General features: G+C 37.8%; 1 protein-coding gene across 3 annotated transcripts in view; it reads left to right on the top strand.

The window, feature by feature from the left end:
- tspan4a (tetraspanin 4a) overlaps positions 1 to 23174 on the top strand; it is a 144009-nt gene extending 120835 nt beyond the window's left edge. For all 3 annotated transcript variants that reach the window (XM_042391389.1, XM_042390668.1, XM_042389854.1), the window contains 4 exons: positions 7499 to 7600; positions 11064 to 11195; positions 19503 to 19586; positions 22647 to 23174. In XM_042391389.1, the coding sequence (XP_042247323.1) occupies positions 7499 to 7600; positions 11064 to 11195; positions 19503 to 19586; positions 22647 to 22715 (387 nt within the window). In that variant the 3' untranslated portion in view covers positions 22716 to 23174. The remainder of the gene's footprint in view (positions 1 to 7498; positions 7601 to 11063; positions 11196 to 19502; positions 19587 to 22646) is intronic.
- The last annotated feature ends 1816 nt before the right edge of the window (positions 23175 to 24990 follow it).

A 24990-nucleotide genomic window follows, 5' to 3' on the forward strand; every position in this document is an offset into this window, starting at 1 on the left:
CACTTTCAGTCACTCTTTACTAATGACCTACTTAAATTTGAATGAAAAATATTTTTCTTTTTATTCCTCTTTTTTTTTTTATTAGCACAACTTCACAAGACTTAGGGCTTTCTCCAGTCCACTCAAATGGGATATAAGGACTCCCTGTGCTTACGTCAGTTTTGAGATAACTTGCATGTTGCATTTTGCCAGAGTTGTGATATCATGCAGTGGCTTATAGCACCAGTAGAAATCAGATCAACAGTTCTTTATTGTTGCAAGAAATTACTTTCTGTGCCATTTGTCTTTTCATTCAAAATTCTCTTTTATCTCCGTTCTCTTCGAGGCATCCAAATGATGATTTTTTTATGTTTACAGATCCTTATGCGTCATCTAATTTTTTGTGTATGCATGATAAATGTGTCCACAATATATGCAATAAATATATTTCAGGCAAAATGGTGTGCATACTTAAAGCGGCTATAATTGATATTTTCTATAACAACAATATAATAATGTATCAATATAATTCAGTGTGTAATATCAGAGGCGTCGCTCGTAGTGTTGAACCTACAGAGAATTATCAGCAACTCTGCAGCCCCTCTCAGCGTTACGGAAAACATAGGTTTCAACTCCCTTCTGTGTAATTTATTCAATATTTCCCAGTAAATAAAGTATATACAAAAGCATACACATCCTCCCCCAGGATCTCATAAACAGTAGAGCACGTTATCCCAACATCCTCACACATCTGTCACCAGGGTTTATTGCATTAAACACGCTTTGTTATTAAAACACATTCATGAGAGCAAAAACAAAAAAAACAGACTATTTTCAATCAAGACAAAGAGACGGATTGATATCAGGTGTAGATGAGTGTTTATGTCATAATCTGTTCATGTTAGTTCAGCCTTTTTTCTTGATTCCCTCAATATATCTCTGTCTGCTCACTTTCAGCTGATGTATTTACCGACTACACATGGCTGAACACATGGTTGAACACATGGCTCGTGGCTAATTTTAATAGCTTCTCACAGAAATTCAGGCCTGCAGGCGTGTTTATGACCTTTAATAAATGTGTAATAAAAGCCTTATGTGGCGACTTGCGTTTTACGATGATGGAATCACCTGCCGTGCAAATATCATATTTGTTAAAATGGATGTTTTCTTCATGTGATCTCCTACATCACAGATGACGGGAAAAGAATGTCTCCTCTTAAATCTGTGACTGTGATTACACTAAAAAATTAGAGGACGTAAACAACCATTCAAGAAACGATTCTCTAATTTACTAATAACTAAATATTTCAACAGTATTATGAATCACCTTTTAAAATTAGCATGAACAGCTAATTAACGCTACTTGTTGTTTTTAATTAAGTGGATCCTGCAGCCACATGGCCCATTTCTTACCTCAAAACTTTAAGTTTTGTTACTTTCAAATGAAATTTTATCTATTAATTTCTCTTTTTATTACTTTGACTGTGCCAATCGTCGGCATCTATGTGTATCATGTGCTGCAAATAGATACATAATGCTCAGACTGAAGAGATAGAGAGAATGTAGCTGGTGCATTCATTAGATTGCTGAGCTAATAGCCTATAATGGATAAAATAAAGCAAAAATATAGCTTCAGGTCATAGGTTGGGTTTGGGTCTCAAATTTGGCAGTACCAGTTGGGTTCAGGCAGGTTTTAGACACATGCAGAACTCCATGTAGAGTGTTCATAGTTAGTATTAAGTGCTGATAAAATAACGAAGCACTTACTAGAACTGAAGGAGAATTATGACAGATACTAAGAGACATGAGAGTGTGAGATATGTTGGAACAAGAGCAATTAATATTAGGATCGGTGTGGCGCAGAATGACAAAACGCTAATTAGCTGAGGCTCAGAGGTGGACAAAGAAAGTGCATGTCAAGTATGCCAAACTCCTGCTGACAGTTCGGAAACAGATATTTATTTGTAAACAATGTAAGAAGAACTACTGCATAAAATGCCTAGATGACGTAGAGTAGGTGATCCTACAGAAACGAGTCCATATTGTGAAGAAAGTGTGGAAAAGAGCATTGCGACAGAGCAGATGATTGAAGAGAAATGCCAGCTAATAATCCAGGTATTTGAACAACGAATGCAGGAGATGGAATCGAAGCTGGAGAAAAAGCGCAATGAGAAGAGAGATGTTGACACGCCAAGTTGGGCTGATGTAGTGAAAAACGTCGACCCAAAAGAAAATACACTTGCCTTTAACAGCATTAAAAGGATTTGGGATGCTGTAAAAGACATATTTAAAACATATATATAACATATTTAGAAAGCATTATGTGTTTTTATACAAATGCAGATCAAAGTGTTAAGTTAAGTGTTGAAGTTAAGTGTAAAAATTGGAGGCAGAAAATGATCCCAGCGGCATTAAATTTGGATGATATAGAATGTTATAATATATTTTCAAAGAATATAGATAATGATACAGGTAGAGGACACATTGCTTTGTATTCATAAATCATTAGAGGTTAAAGATATTATAACAGGGACAGTGTTTCAAGAGAATATTTTTTGGGGAGATTAAATGCAATAATAAGGTCTGATAGCAGTACAGAGACTAACAGTGATAATCTTTTGATTCTAAAGGAGGAAGTGTCAACTAGAAAGCACTCACATAAATTAATTATGGGTGATTTTAATTGGCCAAACAGATTGGAATTTAACCACTGGAGAGGGGAATAATCTCACATCATTAGATAATAGGTTTTCTGTATTCAGAACACATTTTTGTTTCAACATGTACAAGAACAGACGAGGTGGCGACACACGTGTTGGATCTTATTGTCACAAATGAGGAAAACATGATAGATGATGTTCAGTATTTTAGCCCTTTAGGTAAAAGCAATCATTGTGTCTTGTTGTTGAAGGTCATTTGTTATACTAAAACATTGAGAAATGAAAATTACAACAAGGTGAATTTTGAAAAAGCGCGTGAAGAATTGGAAAACTTATCTTATTATGATGTTGGCAACAAATGGAGACTAATTAAGGCTAAGTTGAACAAAGTAGAGGACAAGTTAGTCACTGAAATCAGGTCTCAGAAAGAAAAACATAACTTCCCCTTGGATAGTTTAAAAAAAAGGAAAAATATAATCTTGCAAGAAAGGCAATAAGAAATAAAAACCTAGAGGTACAACAGGAGAACCGGAGAGTGAGAAATCCTGTGAGAATGAGAACACGATATTTAAGAGAGATATACGAAGAAGACTTAATAAGACAATCTAAACAGAACCAAAGGTCATCTGGAATTATATAAATAAGAGGACAAAAATTAAAACATCAGTAGAATTTATATACTAATCAGAATAATACTAACTCCCCAGAAACAGACAAAGATATTGGGAAGGCAGAAAAATTGTCAGAATAATTCAGCAGTGTATTTGTGAACGAACCTGAGGGGCACATACCTGAATTGCCAAGGTTGGAAGTTCAGCAAATAGAACATTTTATATTCACTACTGAGGATACAAAACTGCTTCTACAGAATATTAACATCTCCAGGGTCAGATGTGATACATCCAAGGATTTTAAAGGAATTGGCTTGTGGGGTTGCGGAACTTCTAACAGTATTATATAATCAATTGTTAGAGGAATCATTTTTACCCTGTGAATGGGAAAAAAAAGGAAAATCATTAGCAGGAAACTACAGTTAGTCTGAAATCTGTAGTGTGTAATACAATGGAAAATCTCACCAGAACATTTATTGTTGACCATCTGAAGTCAAACAGACTTTAACAGACTTTGACTACACTTCAGCTTCTCACGGTTTTTATAAGTGGTTAGCAGTTTTGGATGAAGGACAGTCAGGACTTCCAAAAAGCTTCTGAGACAGTTGCTCATAAAAGACTACTGTCAAAATTAAAATCTTATTGTATAGACAACAGAGTTAGACTGGATACAGGACTTTTTAAGTAATAGGAAACAGCAGGTAATGGTAAATAATGCCACTTCAGACTGGAAACCGGTGACCTCTGGAGTTCCACAGGGATCTGTGCTGGGCCCTGTACTCTTTGTTGTCTATATAAATGATTTACTAAGCGTGATACAATCTGATGCATATCTTTTTGTGGATGACACCAAAATATTTAGAATAATTACTAAGGACGCTGACACAGCCCAATCTTCAAGAAGATCTGTAAGATGTAAACATTTACTTACTGGGAAATCAAATGATAACTGTTAATTATACAGTCGGAGAATTGGCGATTCAGCAAGTAGAGGAGGAAAAGTAATAGGTGGAGTGGTTGATAGTTCACTTGAATTCCACACACACATTTCATCATAAAAAATTAAAAAAGGCAAACTCTATGCTGGTGATAATCAGAGGAATTTTTCGATGATTTACAAATTTATGCGATGAAATATTCCTACCATTATATAAATCCTCGGAAGATCTCAGCTTGAATTTGCAAGTTCGGTCTTATAAATTCAAATATATGGAAAAAAACTGAGAAAGTTCAGAGGAGAGCTACTAAACTAATTCCAGGTCTGAAACAGAAGAAGAGAGGTTAAGAAAATTACAATTACCAACTCTAGTATACAGACATGATTGAGGTCTACAAGCTTGTTCACAGAATATATGATATCACAGCCGAGCCTGTCATCCACTTTTGGAATAATAGGTATGAGCTAAGAGGGAATTCCTTAAAATTATTCCCACTAAAGTGTTTGTCCTTCAGTTAACTCTTTTAAAAATAGATTGGATAAATTCTGGTTAACAAAGGATATGTTATATAATTATAAAGCTGATTTGTGATTATTTGTGATATTATTGTGATTTTAAAGTATCTTGTGGTATTTTTGTTGTTGTTGTTGTTGTTGTATGGTTTGTTTGTTTTGAGATGTAGAGTCTGGTGTGGAGGATTTATATCCTGTACCAGACGATTTTCAATAAATTTCAATAAACTTCAATAAAGGGTTTGTGTTGATATCTAAGTGATGGACTGTCTACTTGAAATGACATTCAACTTGTGACATTGTCAGATTACAGAGAGCTTTGTCAGGTAATAACTTACCCTGTTCAACCCCATTACACATCCAGTATAGTGTTAAGGATAATTACTGAATATACAGTATATGCATATATACCCTACATTTAACATCCAGATGCTATTTAGCAAAATAATAGTCTTTTTAATTATTTGTGATTGCAGAAAGAGCAAAAGAGACACAGATCTTACAAGGTGTTTAGTGTCTGCAGCACCTCACAGACTAAAAGGCTGCAGTGTAGGAGATCAGATTGATGTCTGATGGGATTGACCATCTAAATGCGTAAACAAGGATCAGCAGCTTGTGTGTGTCTGGAGTTTTTGTTTGCAGTTTGTAGACAACGTCTGAGCTCTCTGATGGTATTGTTCATTTAAAATTTGTTTTCTTTGATTGAAAGCTTACCGGAAAAGCTGATTTTGTTACGTTTTTTATCTTGTTTGTTTAGGTTCACAGAAGCAGAGATTCTTACCTGAACCCACATAGATCTGCACGCAGCTTGTTTATAGAGCTGAAGCTGGATAACATGCTCTCTCTGCAGTGTGCTGTTTGAGTCAAAGCAAATCAAATCTCAGTAGAAATAAGTTCAGTAAAGCTGACGTGTTTCCACTGATGTTTCACAGTTTATTAGTCTTAATATCATTTGAGAACACTTGAGGAAATATGAAATATGAGTTGTGTATCAGTATCAGACCAGACTGCAGTCTCTCACAGTCCATTAAAGTTGTGTTAGTCTGAGCTTGAGAAACTGCAGGCAGTCAACATCCACCTCCTTCTAACTATAAAAGTGTCCCGGAGATTTATTATGTTAACTAGAGGTCTACATAAAGTTGTTGTACTATGTAACCTAAACAGGTGGGTTTCAGTGTCCACCATTAGACCATATCTACCGTATATCGCCCAACACATTATGGATTGTGACCCTTAACAACCAAGCAATGCCCTCTTATGACCCCTCATCAGAGGTTGTCTGTGACCTGTGAGAGAGTCAACCAATTAATGGCTTTCCCTTTTCAGATTGTATTATTTTAAACATTTTTAGAGTCCAAAAAGTTTTTCACCAGTTTTTCACAAGAAAAAAGTCCAGTTTACTGATTCTGAAGTTTTGAGAAAAGTCAGAGAAAAATAACCCCAATGATTTTTCTTCTTATTTCGTAATTTGTTTACTATCTCGTGGCCATTTAGATTAATTTCAACCCCATGGTGGGATCCTGACCACCAGTCCGGAAACTATTGATGTATATCAGACATCCACAGTGTAACAATGTATTACAGGGGTTCACTATGAGTCCACATGCACCATGTAACCATGTGCAGTGAACCAGGAGTCCAGTATACATCAGTATGATCATGTGAACCAGTACATTTCCGGTTTGAGTCCATCTGGTGCCCTTTTTCTTTTACCTTTTTCTGACCGTAACGCTCAAATTAGTCTTAGAAAAACAAACTCTATGCGATTATTTGTCGCCACATGGATTCATACTTGGTGTAATTGGTATCCCGCCATGGATTTCACCCATTGATATCACCACATCATGTATTAAAATAGTGTTTACATTGTTTCACTCACTGTTACACTGATACAAGCGACAGTCTGGCTTGTTCTGTTACTGAATATTAGACTATTCCATGTGGTCACCATAATAATCTTGTTTCATTGACTGTGATGCAGAGCAGAGGTGAGCAGAAGGTTTCTAGTTGAGATGTCTTTGTTAGATGTGTTACTGCCAAGAATATTGGAGCCTTTTTTTCACCTGGCTTCATGTTGTCTTCATTATCAACGTTCTCCATCACTATCAGAAACTTGGAGAACACACAAGAAGCCAAAGCTTGTGATCCCCACATGGTATTAGATATGGCCTAGCTTCCAAGCCTCCGCACATAGCCGCCGTAGCTATGGTGTAACCCCTTAATGCAGAAGTGTAAATCCAGTTTAAGGAGGAATTCCTCAGATTTTACGCATCAAAGTCTGTTTCCAGGTCTTGGGGATTACTACTGCATAAGTGAAAAAGTTGTATAAAGCCTTTTGTGATCTGCGTGAAATCTGATAATTTGCTGCAAGTGATGTCACTTGAAGCAATGTCAGTTGGGGCTGAAGACTACGAATTTTAAAGTGAAATAAATCTGGGGTTGTGGAGTGAGAAAGAGGTCAGGTTACCAGAACTCTGTAGCCCGCTCCTCATCTCTACTTGAAGCTAGTGGCTTGAGGCTACATTAGCCGCTGCTAGCATAACCAAACCAAATCTTTGCAGGTGTGTGAATCTAGTCAAGGTGCATGGTGGGTAATGTAGGCACCAGGCAAAGGAGAAGAATCTATGGAGTAAAAAAGATGATATCTTTGGTCCTGCTGCATTCATTTTGATCCTTTTGTTAAACTGTCCATCGTCTGCACAGCGGTGTTAAAGGTCACACAAGCAGTAATGAGATTTTGTTATAGTATCTCTTTCTTTCTCTCTTTTACAACAGTTTTCCCTGTCTTGTTTTCACAGATCGATCACTACGCCCAGAGGGATTTGAAGAAGGGCCTTCAGCTTTTCGGGACAGAGGGCAACGTGGGTTTGACCAACGCCTGGATGATAGTACAAACTGATGTAAGATATGAGATCACTGAAGGGGGCAGATGGTGGTGGTCGGGGCGATCTAAAACAGTCACAGTTGACTTGAGCCACAGAGCTCAGAAGTTCAAGAGACATTTTACTGTTTCTCACTCACAGTTTGTTGAAGCCATGATGCTCTAAAAAAAACTTCAACGTTCTGTTTTGAACATCCCAGCCCATTCAATATTAACTTTAAGCCATTTAGAAAGTCAACTCATGCAAAATACCTTGTCACAGACTGAGATACATCACATTTTGGCTCCGTTATTCATTGTGACAGTGTTTATGTTTGCTATTGGCAGGGTTTCACCATTTGTACTGCTGTGATCAGTGTTAACCTTTACATGCTGTTCATGTTCTGACCTTTCATAGTATGGACCTGGCTCAAGTATCCCTTTATAATTAGTCCCTATACCAAAGTTTGAACCACAAATGTATTTTTTCCTATATATATCTTATCAGTCATTAATAAATGGTTAATTAATCCTTCATTAATGTTTCAGAGAGCAGAGATAGTGTTTTTGCCTTAAGTTTGACACTATTTGATTACAAAGAAAATATATTCACCATCACTAGCCTATATTATGATCTCATATTATCTAAAACAGGAGAAAATAACGGCCATGATTATTTATATGAATTTTTTTTTAAAGTGAAGGATGCAACAACATTTCTGAATGGTAGTTCTCATTTTAACCATTAAAACTGTGACTCAACACTGCCCACAAACCATGTGCCTTCCCTTTCTGTCAGTTGTACACAATCAACTATGCATTGAGTGTATTAGTCATAAAACAAAACAAAAAACTGGTTTGCAAATATCAAACAAACAAAACTGCAAACACATTACTTTTACAATCCTTTTTTTGTGCAGTAGTTGCATCTCCCTCTTTTTTGTCACCTTGTGGCAATTGACTGTAGGACAGCAGACTGATCAGGGATCAGATTCAGACTACTGTGCTGCTGTGGCTGGTGTCACATCACCAAATCAGTGAAATAGGGGCTCAGGTACATTTTATAGTCCTATGAAAGCTGCCCTCCACTATAGTGTAGGCAATGCTGGTCAACCAATATGTTGGTTGCATGGGAATTGATGGGTTTATTTGTTATCTTGTACAGGCTTGTTTGCAGGTGCAGATAATGCGACAGTGTCAAGGCACCTTGTGACCTAATGTCCCTACTGTGCGTAAAGCATATATGATGATGCCTATGCACAGTTTTAGTCTTTCACTGTTTCCCCCATAACACCTCAAATGTCTACAGGAGTCCACCTGAGTGGGAGCCCTGGCAAATGCAGCAATATATTGGGAACATGAGCAGTTCTCGTGACGGTGTCAAGGTCCCTCTTGAACTCTGTCATCACTGTCCTGATGACAAAAATACACAGACATGACATGTCTGACATGACATGATCTGTACAGAGGTTTCACTGTTTCAAGGTCCCCCATAACCTTGATTTGACCCCCTCTGGTGACTTTAAAATCCCTTTAAATAAATACAGGTCAAATATGACCTGGAACACCCCCTATGTACAAAAATATATACCAGCTGAATATTTTCATTTTTGTATATCTGGGCCACTTTAGGAGAGTCATAAAATATCAGGCTTAAAGAATGTAATTTAGGGTGTTTTCATTGCTTTCAAATGTCAAAATGGGTCAAATTTGAAAATTAAAAGTGAGTAGTCAAATGTTGAAGGGCTATTTGATTTTACATTTTTCCATTTTGTGTTAAAATGAGAATAAAAAATGCAATCCTTTTTGTAGTTAATGGGATCTGGACATTTACAAGCAGGCTGATAAAAAAAAAATACTGACATTCTGATTAAAAAATGCCTCAAATGTCTCTACTGACTGTAACAAACACTCAAAGCTTCCCTAGTTTTAAAAGAGAGATTAATGCCAACATCATAGACTCTCTGAGGTAATCTTTGTTTCCAGCTCTCACTTTGATGTGCCTTCTTCTTTGTATTATTTATATTTTTATTTTAAAAAAAAATTCCACCGCAAAGAAAAAACACAATGTGCGAATCAGAGATTCGGAATTAAGGACTGCAGAGGACGGATGCTGCTGCTGGTGAATGCCTTTGGGAGACATCAAATGATAGATCGCAGACTTCAGGCCTCTTTGGACCTTTTTCGCATCACAGATCCAGTGTTATGGCTTGTAGTTTTGTTCCATTAGCAAATGTGCAGCACATACTGAAGGTCTGGCTCTCGTCTGTGTGTGTGTGCATGCATGTGCCTAGTGTCTGGGAGGCATATAATGTGTGTGAGTGTGTGTACGGTGAAAGCTATAAATGATGACAGAGAAATGTATTGCTATTCAAATAATATATGCAAATGTGTCTGTATGTGTGGGTGGTAATGTGCAGAGTTTTTTTTTTTCTGCTTACAGGATGATAGTGTGAGGAGAATCTGCCTGAACGAGCCTCAGTTTGATAATTTATGTGTGCGAGGGTGAACGTGCACTTTTCTCCTTGTCAGATCAGTGCTGCTGTGTCTATGTATGGGGCTCCATAAAGTCTGGCTCTGGCTGAGATGTGACCATTAAAAGGCAGCTCTCATTCTGTCACTGCTCCCCTGTTCTTCATACATGCTGAGTCACTGAATAGATAATAAAGCGGATGTCCCTGGAGCAGAGTTCACCCTGAATATTATTAATGGCAACTTATGGAGTAGTCGAGCACCTACATACATAAGGGGATGCAGTAAAAACACACGGGATATGAATTGAACATCCACCCGACGCCAAATGCCCGGCACAATAAATCTGTCGGGAGCACATGTCACACTGGCCGTTAACTTTTTGAGGTGACTGCATTTGAATATCTCAACTTTATGTAGGCTTTAGTCTGTTCTTTGTTCTCCAACTTTAAAACTCATTCAAATGCTTTCTGGTAATTTGAATTCTGCTGTACTTCATGATAAATTGCGAACTTGATCCATAGTTTGGGCGGGTGAGTGAGTTTTAAATTTACACACAATCCCTGATTCTGTGCACGAAGTGGCGTAGGGGAGCGGGTGGTATTACCCCCGCGTGGAATTAAAGTCCAGTGAATGAACAAAACATCAGGGGCACTTTATCTCTTCATGCAGTACACTGATGAATTGAACTGTGGTGAAAGCCATGATCCCTTATCAAAAATCTATACCAATCACAAAGGGGGAAGATGTACACAGAAAGAAGCAGGCGAGTTGGAAAATGACGTTAGGGCCTTGAATCAAATGAGATGTGGATTGTACAAATGGGGCTGCAGCTCAATAGCAGCAAGATGAAGTGTTTTTAACAATCAACACATATGAATTGCTTTGGCCAGTAAATCTTGTTCTTGGCAGGTAAATCATTTTAGTTTGCCAGCAGCAGAGGATGTTTATTTGTTATCATGCATCAGGATTTCACCGTGATGGTGATAAAAGCTCGGACTCTCTTGACTCATTGTCTGTCTCTGGTGCAGTTTCGCTGCTGTGGAGTTACCAACCACACAGACTGGTTTGAAGTCTACAATGCCACTCGTGTGCCGGACTCCTGCTGCCTGGAGTACAGCGACAACTGTGGCCTGGACAACCCAGGAACATGGTGGACAGCGGTAAGTACTGTACCTCTCAAAATGAGTGATAAACTTCACCAAACCCCTTCCCTGAACAGTGATTGTCAAATTATAGTTTAGCAACCGTAACTACTGAATCATAGTCAGCGTTTAGTTCAAATATCATCAATCTTTCTCCAGAATGACTGACTCTATGTCGAAGTTTATTATCCACATTGGTGAACAAAGGGTCTGCCGAGGAGTAGTACGTTTCAAAATCATCCCAGGTACAGATTCAAACAAAGAAAAATGAAGAAGAGATGATACCACTGAGGTGAAGGCATTACAGTGTTGGTCACATTTCATTTAAATGCAAATTTATAATGTCAAAAGGTTGCACTTGAGCCCAAATCATTCTGGGACCATAATCAATAGTCACATCTGCTATCTTATACATACCAAGAAGATTTAAAGATTCAAGTAATCTTTTAAAAAAGAACTCTGCTTACAAATCTTACAATTAACACAAAATCCTTACAGCTAAAAATGCTAGGCTTTTTTTTTTTTTTTTTACCTTACACTGTAGCTGTGCAGCCCTAGACCCCAGCAGGCAAATAACAGGACAGGAGAGATTAATATTCATAATTACTGAATTAATCACTTCTGTCCAGGAGGACTTGCCTACTTCTGCTAATGTTCTTCTGATGCATAATCACATCATCATATATTTTTTTAATTTTTTTGCAGCTATACAGTACAGAATATTAATGTTTTCCTTTTGGATTGTGATAAAAGTATATAGAAAATGAACCATACAGCACAAAGATAGACAGGTCCTATGTTATGCAATATTTTACAACTTAAGGTTTAGAGCTCTTAGGTCTGCGATGCACCTCCTAAAGTCATTTTTGAGACCATTTGTAGGTCCAGACCAGGTTAAAACCAACAATATAGAGTTTTTTTTTTGTTTTTTTTAGTAAAGTAAAAGTAAAAAGGGCACAATCTGTTAAAACGGGTTGTTTGTTTATGACTGTGAGCATGACTGTTACTGCTGGTGAAGAGGGTGCAGCAGATTGTTTCAGTCAACGGAGCAAAGAGAAGCTACATAATTTTTGCAGGTTAGCAGCAGTTTGTCTCAATGAATATGTAATACTGGGTGCTTCCAGTGATTGCGAGAACAGTATGCAAATAGATTAATCTGCACATGTAACATGATTTGGCAAGACTGGAAGTAGTTACTGGAGAGGTAATTGAGTGTGTTGAGATAATATGTAGGGACAGCTGGTATTAATTACACATTCATTCAGAACTAAAATTACTCCACCTATTTGTGACCTGTTAGTCACCCCTGCAAACTCTGCTGAATTATTTTACTATCATTTCTGCACTTAAGCAAATTGTTTCCTACACGAAAGCGCCCACCTGCTCCCTTGACACTCTCACTATAAACTTGTCATTAGCACAATTAGTCCTTGCTCTCTTTCAGTCATTAGCTGAAGCTACTGCAAGAACAACCATTGACTGGCCTCTATCTTATTAAACACAGTAGTCCACCCACTCCTTAAAGAAAGGGAGAAATTTCACAGTCCTGAACAACTAGAGATACATCTTCAAAATTCCCTTTCTTCCCAAAGTCCTAGAAAAAACAAGATTTCTTTTCTGAATCGCTGTCTTTCCTGCTGCAGATCAACATCTTTGAAAAATTCCAGCCTGGTTTGAGAATCCTATAGCTCCGTCAGACAGAATCAGCCCTCCTGACTAATGATCTCCTCTTGACAGCTGATGCATCAAATTGTTCTGTCCTCTGGCTTTTATATCAGCCTTTTACACACAGTAGACCATCCTAATCTCATGATGGAACACTGGGTAGGTGTCTCTGGCTCAGTCTGTTACTGGTTTTCATCAGATTTATCCAAAAGAACTCAGACTACATTGTCCACTGTGGCATCCCTACAGGGTTGATTTTAGGTCCAGATCTTTTCTCCACCAAATATTAATCAAATATTGAAATGTAAAATTTGTTTACTGCTTCTTATGTAGGTATGAGTAACACTAAAGATCAGTAGTAAGTCATTTATATTAGCTATTGATGAACTAATCATGAACAAAACATTAATATACCTTTGTAAATGATTACTTAATGCTATGTTAACATAACATATTGTAAGTCAATATTCATGAATAAATATTAGTAGATGATTTATTATATTGATTTGTTGATATATTACTTTCCTGTGTTTCCAGTACTGGTCAGGTGCTTCATAGAGCACAGGTGTGGGTGTTTGTGGGTCTGTGGGATAATGTGAACCTATGCACGCTGTGACCTGCCGGTATACATGTAGCTCCTCATGCAGATGACTCCATGTGTCAGCTCTATACCATCCCCAACTACTTTCATCATCCTCATCTGTTATGAATGATGTGTAAATGTATGACTGAATCATTTATAAGTCCTTTACAAGTTGCAATGTGTTTAGTTGCCAGTAATCAGCTTCCAAAATGACAAACCGACAGTTTTAAAGTGCTGCTAAATGTCTCATTTATAAACAAAGTCCATTAAATCAGGGACTTCAAAAAGCTCCACACAGTGCCACACATACTGAAATACACAAAAAAGAGCCTTGCACAAGCTGTGCCAGGACAATAGAAATGTTTGATTATGTGAGTCAGGATAATGTATTTGTAGGCTGGTTTTAGCCTCAATGGTTTGAGTCTCGTTGTCTTTGAAAGACCTTCAAAGTTTGAAAAGTCAGGACAAGGAGAATGCAGCATTCACCAGCCACATTTTCAGGACCAGTCAACACTGAGGTTCCCTCAGTGATGATACGCATGACTCTCTGCTGATCCCCGTAAAACACACAAATACACAGTTATTAGAACAATAAACTGTGCTGCCACAAACAACGGCAGCTGCCATGGCAGCTCACTGGTAGCTGGAGTTGCCAGGAATACCTGCCGCTGCCACCGGCTGGACTCTGCAGCAGACGAACACGGTGCCCTGGTTGTTCAGACTGAAGCTGCGGCAGGTGGGAGACATGTTGCTCCATCTCTCAGGGTCCCAGTAGAGTTTCCTTGTCGTCTTAAGAGTACAAACATCCCTCTCCTCAGTCTCCTCAGTCCTCATATTTTTGGGTGGTTCACTGTTTACTGTAAGTCTTGCAACTATATAAAAGAGGAACACCATGTGTGCTTGTTCAACATTTAAATTAAATTTACTCAGTTTTGCTTAAAAGTAAAAGAAAATGGAAAAACACAAAACCTACACAGCAGCTGTTCTTCAGCCATTCCAACTGCAAAAGATTATGGTGCATGAACAAGAAGAGGTCCAGAAACTGGAGACTTCATTTGTAGTCGTCAGCATGATTAATGATAAAGAATTAAGTGTCACAACAAGATGCGATGACAGGAGTAATAAGATTAAAAATAAGCTCTGACATCGACACATTGTCACCATTAAGAAGTAGAAAATTGTTAGGACCACTGAACACATTGAGTGTTGTCATCCAGCAATGCCAAAGCAGTCACCGTGCATCATAATGAGCGAAGATAATGAACATTAATGACACTGCGGCCTCAGATGTTGTGTCGTTACAACAAAATAAGGAGGCCTTTCAAAAATCATACCAATGTGCCTCATGTCACCTGTAGAAACAGTCGAAGTTTATAAAGTGTTTCATGAATCTCTTTTAAAAAAAACTTTATTCGATGATGTCAATTTTAGTTTTAAAACCAGATTTTAAAACATTATAACATATTAAACATCACACAATTTGAGGTTCTTGAACAGCAGTTGAGAAATCATCTCATGACAAGGTTCTTTTGGTGGCTGTTCTGGGACTTTCAATCATATCACATGATCTTCATCAGTAGATGGAGGTGTTCAGGTGTCACGGAGTTGTAGATGTACGAATTTTATATTTCATTTTTGAGGAAAAATGCAAATCCTTATGGTTAGATTGGTTCATCATCATTAGAGCTGCAACCATTAGTCAGTTAATCGCTTAGTCGATCAACAGAAAACTAATCAGCAACTATTTTGATAATCAAATAATCATTTTAGTCAAATTTTAAAGCAAAAAATGCCCCAATTTGCTGGTTGCAGCTTCTTAAATGTGATGCTTTTAAGCTTTTGTGAGTTAATTATGATAAAACTCACAAAGATAGTGCTGTTGTGTCATGAGTGAGAGACCCTGTTTTGCATATTTTGGTTATAATAGTTCATGGTTGCTATTTGCCAACAAATATCCTCCTTTATTTTAGTTAATAAGTGAATCCTTATTTTCCACTTGCAGAGGCCAAATCTTAAATATGATACCATCATAGTCATCGGTGTAGACTCAGGAACCAACAGCCTTTCATCTTTAAATACAAATTTCTCTCTGCAGTTGTTGGCAACTCAATTTAATTTGTCCATTCAGCAGTGAAAAGGCCAAGCTGTGGTCAAACTTCAGCTGTTTTCAATTTTAAAAATGAAAGACATAACCTTTTAAAATGTCTTTCCATTACTTTTCCCTAAAAACAGGTTCTGCACAAACCACTGAAAGATGTTGCAGAATTATACATATTTATCCCCATGTGACAGCTTGTTGGCCTTCGTGTAGACCTCTGAATTCAAGTAGCTTGTTTTTTATTTTGATTAATGTCGCCTGCGGATCAAGGATTCAGTTACTTGCTCATATTGAATTATGCATAAATAATCCTGTCTTTCAATAATACTTACATATCATTCTTTGTTTATATATATATATATATTGAATATTTTAGTTTAATTATATCTATATTCCTGTACAAAATATAACCCTCAGTCTTTAGTGTGTCATCAAATCACGCTCTTGAGATTTCTCTTTTGAGAAAAAGAAAACAAAAGCTTTATGCTGCTGAAGTGTCTCGAGGCAGATATATGAGAATGCTTCTTTTTCCAGATACAAATCTTATATATGCCTCATATTATGTTTCAGTAAATGGTTTAGTAATGAATAGAGTAGGAACAAAGCCTGATCCCCAGTGTTGGCTTAAGATTCTTGTGGTTTCTGTCATTGGCAGCTGAGTGTTCATGAACCTAAGAACCATATAGAGATATTTTGTACAAATAAAGAAAAATCTCTTAGCGCTCCCTTATTGACAGCAAACAGAAACAACAGAAAAAGGACTCACACACAAACACACGGTCACAATATGAAAACCTGTGAAATTTTCAAGGACCACGTGTTTCTGCAATGTGCACAACTGCTGTAAATGTGCAATTCTGTGTTCTAGAAATTATTTTTATATATTGCTGAAGTGCAACAGCAAATACATTTTGAGGGAAACATAATGCCGCCTGAATTTTCCATTTTCTGTCAACATAAATGAGAAAATGCTTTTAATTAATGGATCCTTCAACTTATTATACTGAACATATCAGTACAATCAATGTTCACTAACAACATATTTCATTTGCTTTCCACCAAAATATCTGATCTTGCAGTGTAATATCCACTCGTACACCATAATAAAAAAAAATGTTTAAATACTGGCAGCCCTTGGTTAGGGAAGGATCATGATCTTCATTTAATACAGAAAAAAGTCCTCAGTGACTTGGAGAATGTGGTGTATGATCATAAGCAGAGCAGACGATCATACTGAGCCTGGTAGCAGCTGACTTAATGACACAGGAGCTACAACCTACTAAAATCTCCTTCTTATCTATCTTATAAACATGAACTCTTGTCCTGCACCTTACCTTGTTGAACGAGCCACCAAATAAACATTTGCCGGGGAAAAGTGCACCGCCAACATCAGTTAGCAGGCTAGAACGCTAATTAGCTGCTCAACTGCAGCCAATTAATCAGTATGTAAACATAAAGTACCTGAAAATGTCACTTCAGATCCATTAGCAACACGCTGTCTGTCCATGACTTGTAGCTACAGCAGTTTGTTTACTTCGTCTCTGTTCTATAAGGTGGAACACCGGCAGTCTGCCAGCTGCTGTCAATCAAACACAGACGCCGACGCGCCCCTCCAGCTAGCTTTGACAAAAAGGAGCATTTCTTATATTTCCCCAAAGGCTCATTTTCTTCATTTTAAAGAGGATGTATCATGTATATTTCCAGGTCTATATTTATATTCTGGGACTCGACTGGAATATTTTTGCATGATTTAGAGTTCAAAAGACTCCATATATATCTTATACTGGCTCTTTATGCAGCCCCTCAGTTCAGCCTCTGTCTGTAATAGGCTGTTTTAGCTCTCTCTTTAGCTTAGCTGTCTCTTTAAGGCCCCCCTCCTGATGAGCCCTCTCTGTTCTGATTGGCCAGCTTCCAGGAAGCTGTTCCTCAGCAGACTTCCATCCATGGATGTATTATAAGAGCTGGATACCGGACCCAAAATGGCTCCTGTTCAGTCCAATAACAATTGCTCGCCTGGCGCATACACCAAAAAAGTTTCTAGCTTTCCCCCGCTCGTCCCATAGACTTTACATTGTGATGGCACAGATGTCACAGATTTTTAAATCGCTTTTCTAGGCTCAAGGAAAGTTTTACAAATATAAAACATCCACTTCTGAACTTTGACTGTGTTTAACTTAGACATCTGACATTAAAGCAGTATAAAAATGACAGAAAGCATGACACATCCCCTCTAAGGCTAAGACGATTCTGCTAATTCATGGACCACTAGGAACATCCTTTACACGACTAGACTGTCAGAACATCTAACCAGAGTTCTTAAAGTCGCGAGCAGTCAGTACTTACCACAAATCATTCAACACTTAAAGATCTCTGCTGGTGCACTCTTAAGACAAGACTCCCCTTATGTGTGACAGCTGTTGGGAACACTACTGTACATCGGTGAAAAGGCAACGACCCTGGACAAGAGACTGAACAAACAGCAGAAACAGACAACATCAGCTGTCTGTGAGCACCAGACTAAAACTGGTCACAACATCATAAGCTTTCAGCCACTTTTCAGAGAGACAAAAACATCAGAAAAGCTGCTAAGTGGACCTTTGAGCTGAAGTTACACAGACTTATTTTGTTATTTAGGTCGGAGGATTTGTTCGACGTGTAATATTGTGACTGTGGTAACTGTGCTGGCTTAGCAGGTTCAGGTATACTTATCTGATCTTTCTTGGTTTTATGGGAATCTGCAGTGGAAGCCAAACAATAAAAATATGAATTTATATATTTTCAAATGCAGCTCTGTGGTCCAGAATGATTACAGTTTGGTAGCAGTTTGATAAATAACACTGAGCTATCTAAAATTTTTGGCTTACTGCATTACTTTCCATATTGATCCAGCTGAGAATTATTTCACCTTGTGCTTAGGAAAATATATTTTTTGGTTCCCCGACGTCTCAGGCAGCAATGAAATGTAGAGGAGATTGTATTTGGTTTCCCCGGCACTGACTCAGCTTCTTGATGTAAGGAGCTTTAAAAAATAGCACAATCGGGAAGGCATGTCTGCAGAAATGAATAATTTAATTAGAACAGTGGTGTAGCCTGTTATGACAGCACCTTTCCCTTACTACAGTATGTCAGATGGTCTTTTTTCCGACGTATCTAACATAATCATACACGCAGTTTTGCACAAACAACTTTAAAATGTCTAAAAGGTGAAACTCCCTCAGGCAGGGAACCATTTGCCACTAGGCCCTCATGGTAAATGCCACTCCCATCACTTGTTATGTCAGCTTTCATCTATTCTTAGAAAGCCACTTTCTTTGCTTTGAGGATTCTTTTCCTTTTCATAACTTGCTTACATCTGTGACCCAGGAGGACTCTGCTCCATTCCTCCTATTAATAATAATTATCTTTCCTTTCTTTCTGCCTTTTGGGCACTACATGGCTCAGGGACATTTCACCGAGTTTCAAAAGGGATTTTGAAATGCACTCGAGATGGTGAAAATGTCCTAGTAACATAAAATAGGGAAGCTGTGAAAGGGTAGAGATTTTTTTTTTTGTCGTTGCGATGCCTTTAGAATGCATTCAAGCAATGTCAGACATGAAAAATTCAGCCCATTCTCATGTCAAAATGATACCTCCAGTGTGTGCGCTGCTTGCCTGTTCACATTACTCCTGTTTGTGCCGCCGAAGTAAGACAAGTACAACGGGGACGTGTGTGAATTTTGGAAAGTTTTCCCAAGGAATATTAGGTCAGAGGAGGGAGTGGGAGATAAGGATGTTGCCACGGGGGATCTCTTAGCTAAGGAACATTTTCTGCCACACTTTCTTAATACAAGAGAGAAGAAGACTCACTGTAAATGGCACTTTCTATTGCAAATTGCATTGCATTGCATACACAGCCACAAATGGTGAGTTTATATTTGTCAGCTAATGTTTGCTCATACTATGTGTGTGTGTGTGTGTGTGTGTTTGTGTGTCTCCGCAGCCATGCTACGAGCGAGTGAAGGACTGGCTTAATGAGAACCTGGTGGCACTTTGGATCTTCGCTCTATGCACAGCACTTACTCAGGTAATTACTGTACAGCTTTTAAGTTATGAGTTTTTTTTTTCCAGCAGTCATTAACTCAGCCCTTGATATCTGCGGGCCTCAGACGGAGGCTCTTACTTTGTGATAAATAAACTTAATATTTCCAGTGTCCTTTGCATTAAGCGCTGAAGGTAGGATCTCTTAGGACAGCAGGAGCCCATATAAGCCTCTTGTGTTTGTTACCACTAAAGACCACATAGGAGGGTTTGACTTTCCATAAAATTCTTTTATCTTCTTTCCAGCCAAGTGGTACGTGATGCGCCTCCACAATCCACAAGAAAAGAAAAGAAATACACCGTTCTTGAAAGCACCGATCAAACAAGGCGCCTGTGATGCTGCAGGCTCATATTTTTAGTCACCCGTTAGTATATCAGTGCCCCGTTTAGAAAATCCTACGTGCACTAAAATGAAAACCAGACAGAACACGTAATCACTGCCAGATTTATCTCAAATATATAATTCTCTGATGTTCGCCTGTTGACTTAGTGTTATAAAATGCAAAGAACTGAATTATACAATTATGGTTTACGCTAAGTGATTTACCCTTTAACAATGACTATTTGGTAAATGCTTGTTCTTGCTAGGCTGCTGCCCAAGTTGCCTTAACCTTTTCAGATCAAATCTTCATTTTATAGATCGATAATCAATCTTGAAATGTAAACAGCAACTAAGAATTAATCTGCCTCTTACTAATAAGAAGTTCAACTGTGATTTCATTCCATGCACTCAGGGGTTTTGCAATGTCTAATGTTGGCAAACTTTTGATAGATTGATGTATAACAGATATAAACCTTTATTTAACAAGGAAAACTTAACTGAGTGTCAACAAGGATGTGTACAGACAAACAACATAAAACAGATAACACTAAAATATGTCTCACAAATACATCACAATGTCATCCTGAAGACAACATAAGATTCCTTAAAACAAAAATACCCCTAAAACATCGACAGCCGGTTAAGAAGACAGACAGATTATGTAGAAGTGATTAAATCAAGCTGCAGAAGGTGCAGCATTATTAGTATCATGAGTTGGAGCTCTGTGATGATTTTATTAAAGCAATGACATCATTTCAATAATTCACAGACACACACACACACACACTCATTGTACACACTCACTCCATAAAATGTGCACAGGGAAGAGTGTGTAGTTCCTGTGATGCCCGTTTTATTTTACTGTTGTTATTGTATCAACTGAAGTGACATTTAAGTTCGGATGTTTGTATGGATTTTATCTGTTTGTACCTTGGTGTGTTAGTCAATTAAAGGATAGGTTCAGAAATTTTCAAGTCTGTCTTGAATCGTTAGTCAGGTGCCCAAATGAACGAGCCTGTCTTCCCAAGAAAAATGACACTACAGATTATAAATTCAGTCGAGAAAAACAACTTACAGTTACATTTGAGGCCATCTAGCAGCCGTAGTAGTTATGACCAAGAGAAGTGACGCAGTTAGATGACATATATATATATATATATATATATATATATATATATATATAAAGTGGCTGGTTAGATCTGACTTGCAAAAAGTGGACTTAGTGGATTTTGCTGCAGGAAACTTTAAGGAAGTAGTAACTTTAACCCACACCATGTTTCAAGTGATCATTTTAACCCAAACCATGACCTTTTCTTAACCTTAAGCAAGTGGTCTTTGTGCCTAAACCTAACCAGACCTTAACCGCAGCATCCTAACATAATAAAACATGTGTAATAACGGTGATGTGTAATGGTTTTGGGAAGGCATATTAGATAATGCTCCAGTGGGTCGTTCTCCAGTGCATGGTACAAACGACCTATGTGGTCATTTAATTAGGAGGACTTGTTGATATGATATGTCATGTTTTGTTTGTACAACAGTCCAAAACTGAAAGAAAATCAGATTACCATCATGTTTGACAAAGAGAAGCATTGAATCATCACATCTGAGAAGCTGAAACCAGCAAATATTGACTTTTCTGACCAGAACAATTATCAAAATAATTGCGATTAATTTTATTTCGATCGACTAATCATTTCAGCTCTAAATGTAAGTGATGAGGGACAAAATCCACAGTCTACCTCTCCGTCTGAAGCTAATATGAGGCTTCAGTCGGCCAAGTAAGCAAACCAAGTGATCTTCCAGCATAACAGCCTTCTTAGTTCAAAATTCCCTTAATATCACTACTGTTTCTCTCGACTGCAGCTCAGCAAAGACACGCTATTGTGGAAACACAAAGAGGGAATTTCTTACTAAAAACATTAAATTTGGAAGATCCCCTCTTGATATGAGTAACTCAGACTGCTGAAGCCTCATATTAACGTCATATAAACCTTTAAATGTATTTTTTCATGCAGCAAGGACTATGGATTTTGGTCCTCATCACTTACATTTAAAGTGCATTAGGAATGAATCCTATAGTGGTCAGTATGAATAGGAGGAATGATTACAGCAAGAAAAAAAATCTATTTCAATGTCCATTTGGGCACCTGACTGTTGTTTTAAGACAGACTTGAAAAATTTGAACCTATCCTTTAAAGTAAAAATAAAAACTTCACACATCATGTGTCCACAGCAGATGTTAAAAGGCATCTTAAATTTATGGCTTTTTACTCACAAGTCACTGTCATTTTAATACACAAGAAAGTGGCATTTTTGTTTTGCACTTTCAGTTGAAGGCTTAAAAGGCTTTTAATCAAAAAATATAAAAATCTTCACCAGATAAATGCTTGTTGGAGATGTTGGGGCCAAGACTCAATGTGAAATAAAATGAAGAGTGTCCATGCAATCCAATCTTTGTAATATTTAATAAATGAGTATTGCACAGATTGGAGTGTGTGGGTGTGGGTGATCTTCCTGTTGTTACCCAAGAAATAAATGTAATGAGATTTGGATATAACAGTATGAGAAAATTAGTCTTTCTGGCATTTATTGTCAAACAGCTGTATATTATGATACAGAGAACGAGCCAAGCAGAAAGAAGAGCTACTTATTATTCCGCTGTGACTTCACACATGGACATCTACAGACACTAACAGCTGATTTGTTTCCTTGTCGATGCAGATCCTGGGCCTGGTCTTCTCTATGACGATGTTCTGTCAGGCTGTGAAAGTAGAAACCTTCTACGCCTAGCGATCGACCTCTCTGCCCTTCAGCGCACTTGGATTGTTTCTCATCAGAGAGGAGCCGATATTTACCCTCCCTCCCTCCCTCCCTCCTCCTCCTCCTCCTCGTCCTCCTCCTCCTCCTTCTCCCATGACAGACTCTTCTTTCCAACACTTGTCCTCTCTGTGACATTCCTTATTGGATGTCAACAGTTCACAGTTTTTTCTGCTAACTATCAACAAGCACAGTGTCGGTGTAAAACCTGAGTTGTTTCCTATGGTTTGCTGTGTGTCAAATGCTAATTTCTGTGATACATTTTATGAAGCAGTATTATGAACATGTATAAAAAAGTGTAACCCCTTTTTTTAATATGTGTTTGTTTTAAATTATTTTATGGTTTCTATGTGTTTTAAAAATGAGAGCTAAAAGTTGGGAAAGTGCATGTCTTCTGCGATGGTGTGTATTAAATGTTTTGGCTCGACTAAACATGCGCACGTCATCGTGTCATTCCTCAACAAATTTGTAGTCCTGCTGTAATTATGCCCAAAACTCTGGATACTTAGATGACAAACAAGTGCGGAAATTTGTTGGCAACCAGCATGTAAAAATATTAATATAGTCCTCCAGCTGATACTGGCATTCTGGAGTCATTAAAATCTTTCATAGTACATAACTAATCAGGCATTAATTAGATATATCGACTTCATTTGCTTAGGAACATGTGGCTTTTTACTGGAAAGATTTACATGGGACATGAGATTTGCAGCAACTGCAATAAAAAAGATTCTGTCAGAAGAATTTAAATGAACAAGTAGAAGGATCCTCCAGACTGGCCTGGGGCTATTTGCCTCCCAGCACCAATCAGAGCTCCAATGACAAAGATTCATCTGCAGTCTTTGAAGCCTCCTCTGGCCCTTTTGTGACTCCTTAAGTTCCTTTTTTTACCCTCCCTACCTTGGGCCGTCAAGTGTAATCCAGGCTATAAGTACTCCAGAGACACACTTTGATTAAATAGCCCCATAGGAAAAAAGCTTTAAGAGGTGTTTCAGCTGCAGTTTGAGATCCAAGTACTGCAGGTGCCGGCACTCCTTCTGCATTTGTTAGGATTTTTCTTCTAATGCTTCTCTTTCTCTGCCCTCAAATAACCCAGAACTCAGACAACAAAAGTCTCAGAGCAATCAGATCTAAGGAAATGTGACAAAACTCCTTGCTGAAGTCACCAAACTGTAGGTGGTACTATAACAGGCAACATTGCATGTTTTTGTTCCTAGCACAGGACCTTTTTCTACCATTTAGAGTCACATAAATAAACATCTCGCCTAATATTTTGGCCACATACATACATATGTTTAACATAATAAGAGAAACAGTTGAAAAAACATCTATTTTTAATTTAGATTATTTGGCCGTGACACAAGTAGTAAAAAAACACCAAATTTGAAGTAAAGCAAAATAACACACACACTACAACTACAGGTGTTGGATGAACATGAACGAACAAATGTTCAACATTTTCAAACTAAACTGAGTATACTGAATCATCATTGTCCTCAGATCAGTAAGTACCCTGTAGCAGTGCAATTCCCCTCACTGGTGCCTGAGAGCACAGTCAGCGTATTAACCCCTGGTAAAAAGGTTACTAAAACACCGCAGAAGCCAGAGAAACAGTCATGATGTGATAACTATTGCAATATAATAGGTGGCTGCTGAGCTATTAACCTTACAAATGGTGCTTGTATAGGCCTAGTTTGTCATGAACTGAATGCAACAGTTTGATCCAGGAACATACTGAATTTACTGTTTAACTGAAGGCAGCCAGAGGAAGCACAGAATATAACGATAAAAGTGAACAGTAATGAATTCACTCACTGAAGTTCATATGGATGTGCCTTTGGATGGTGATCTTATCGCTAAGCGTAGTTAACAACCTACAAAACAACTACTTGTAACATTTCAAACCAGCAAAGTGATTTGTATTTCCCGCCTCTGCCTTAGACAACTACAGTAAAGACATGTTTATTTGTGGACACCTGTCTGCATGTCACATTGATGTATTAAAGGAATAGTTTGACATTTTGGGAAATAAGCTTGATGAGCATTAGATGCATTCATGACCTCCCAACCAACAAGACCGACCTGCTTTAATGTATTAATAAAATAATGTATCTAATTTCTACTCTACTTATATTTTTTTGTTATTTTTCTTCTAATTTTTTTGTCCCACCTTTGCTTGTTATTATTATTATTAGTAGTAGTAATGGTACTTGTAGTACTTGTAGTGTTATTTTCTGCTGTTTTGTTT

The sequence above is a fragment of the Thunnus maccoyii genome, chromosome 1, assembly GCF_910596095.1.
Source record: "Thunnus maccoyii chromosome 1, fThuMac1.1, whole genome shotgun sequence".
Classification (NCBI taxonomy): Eukaryota; Metazoa; Chordata; class Actinopteri; order Scombriformes; family Scombridae; genus Thunnus; species Thunnus maccoyii.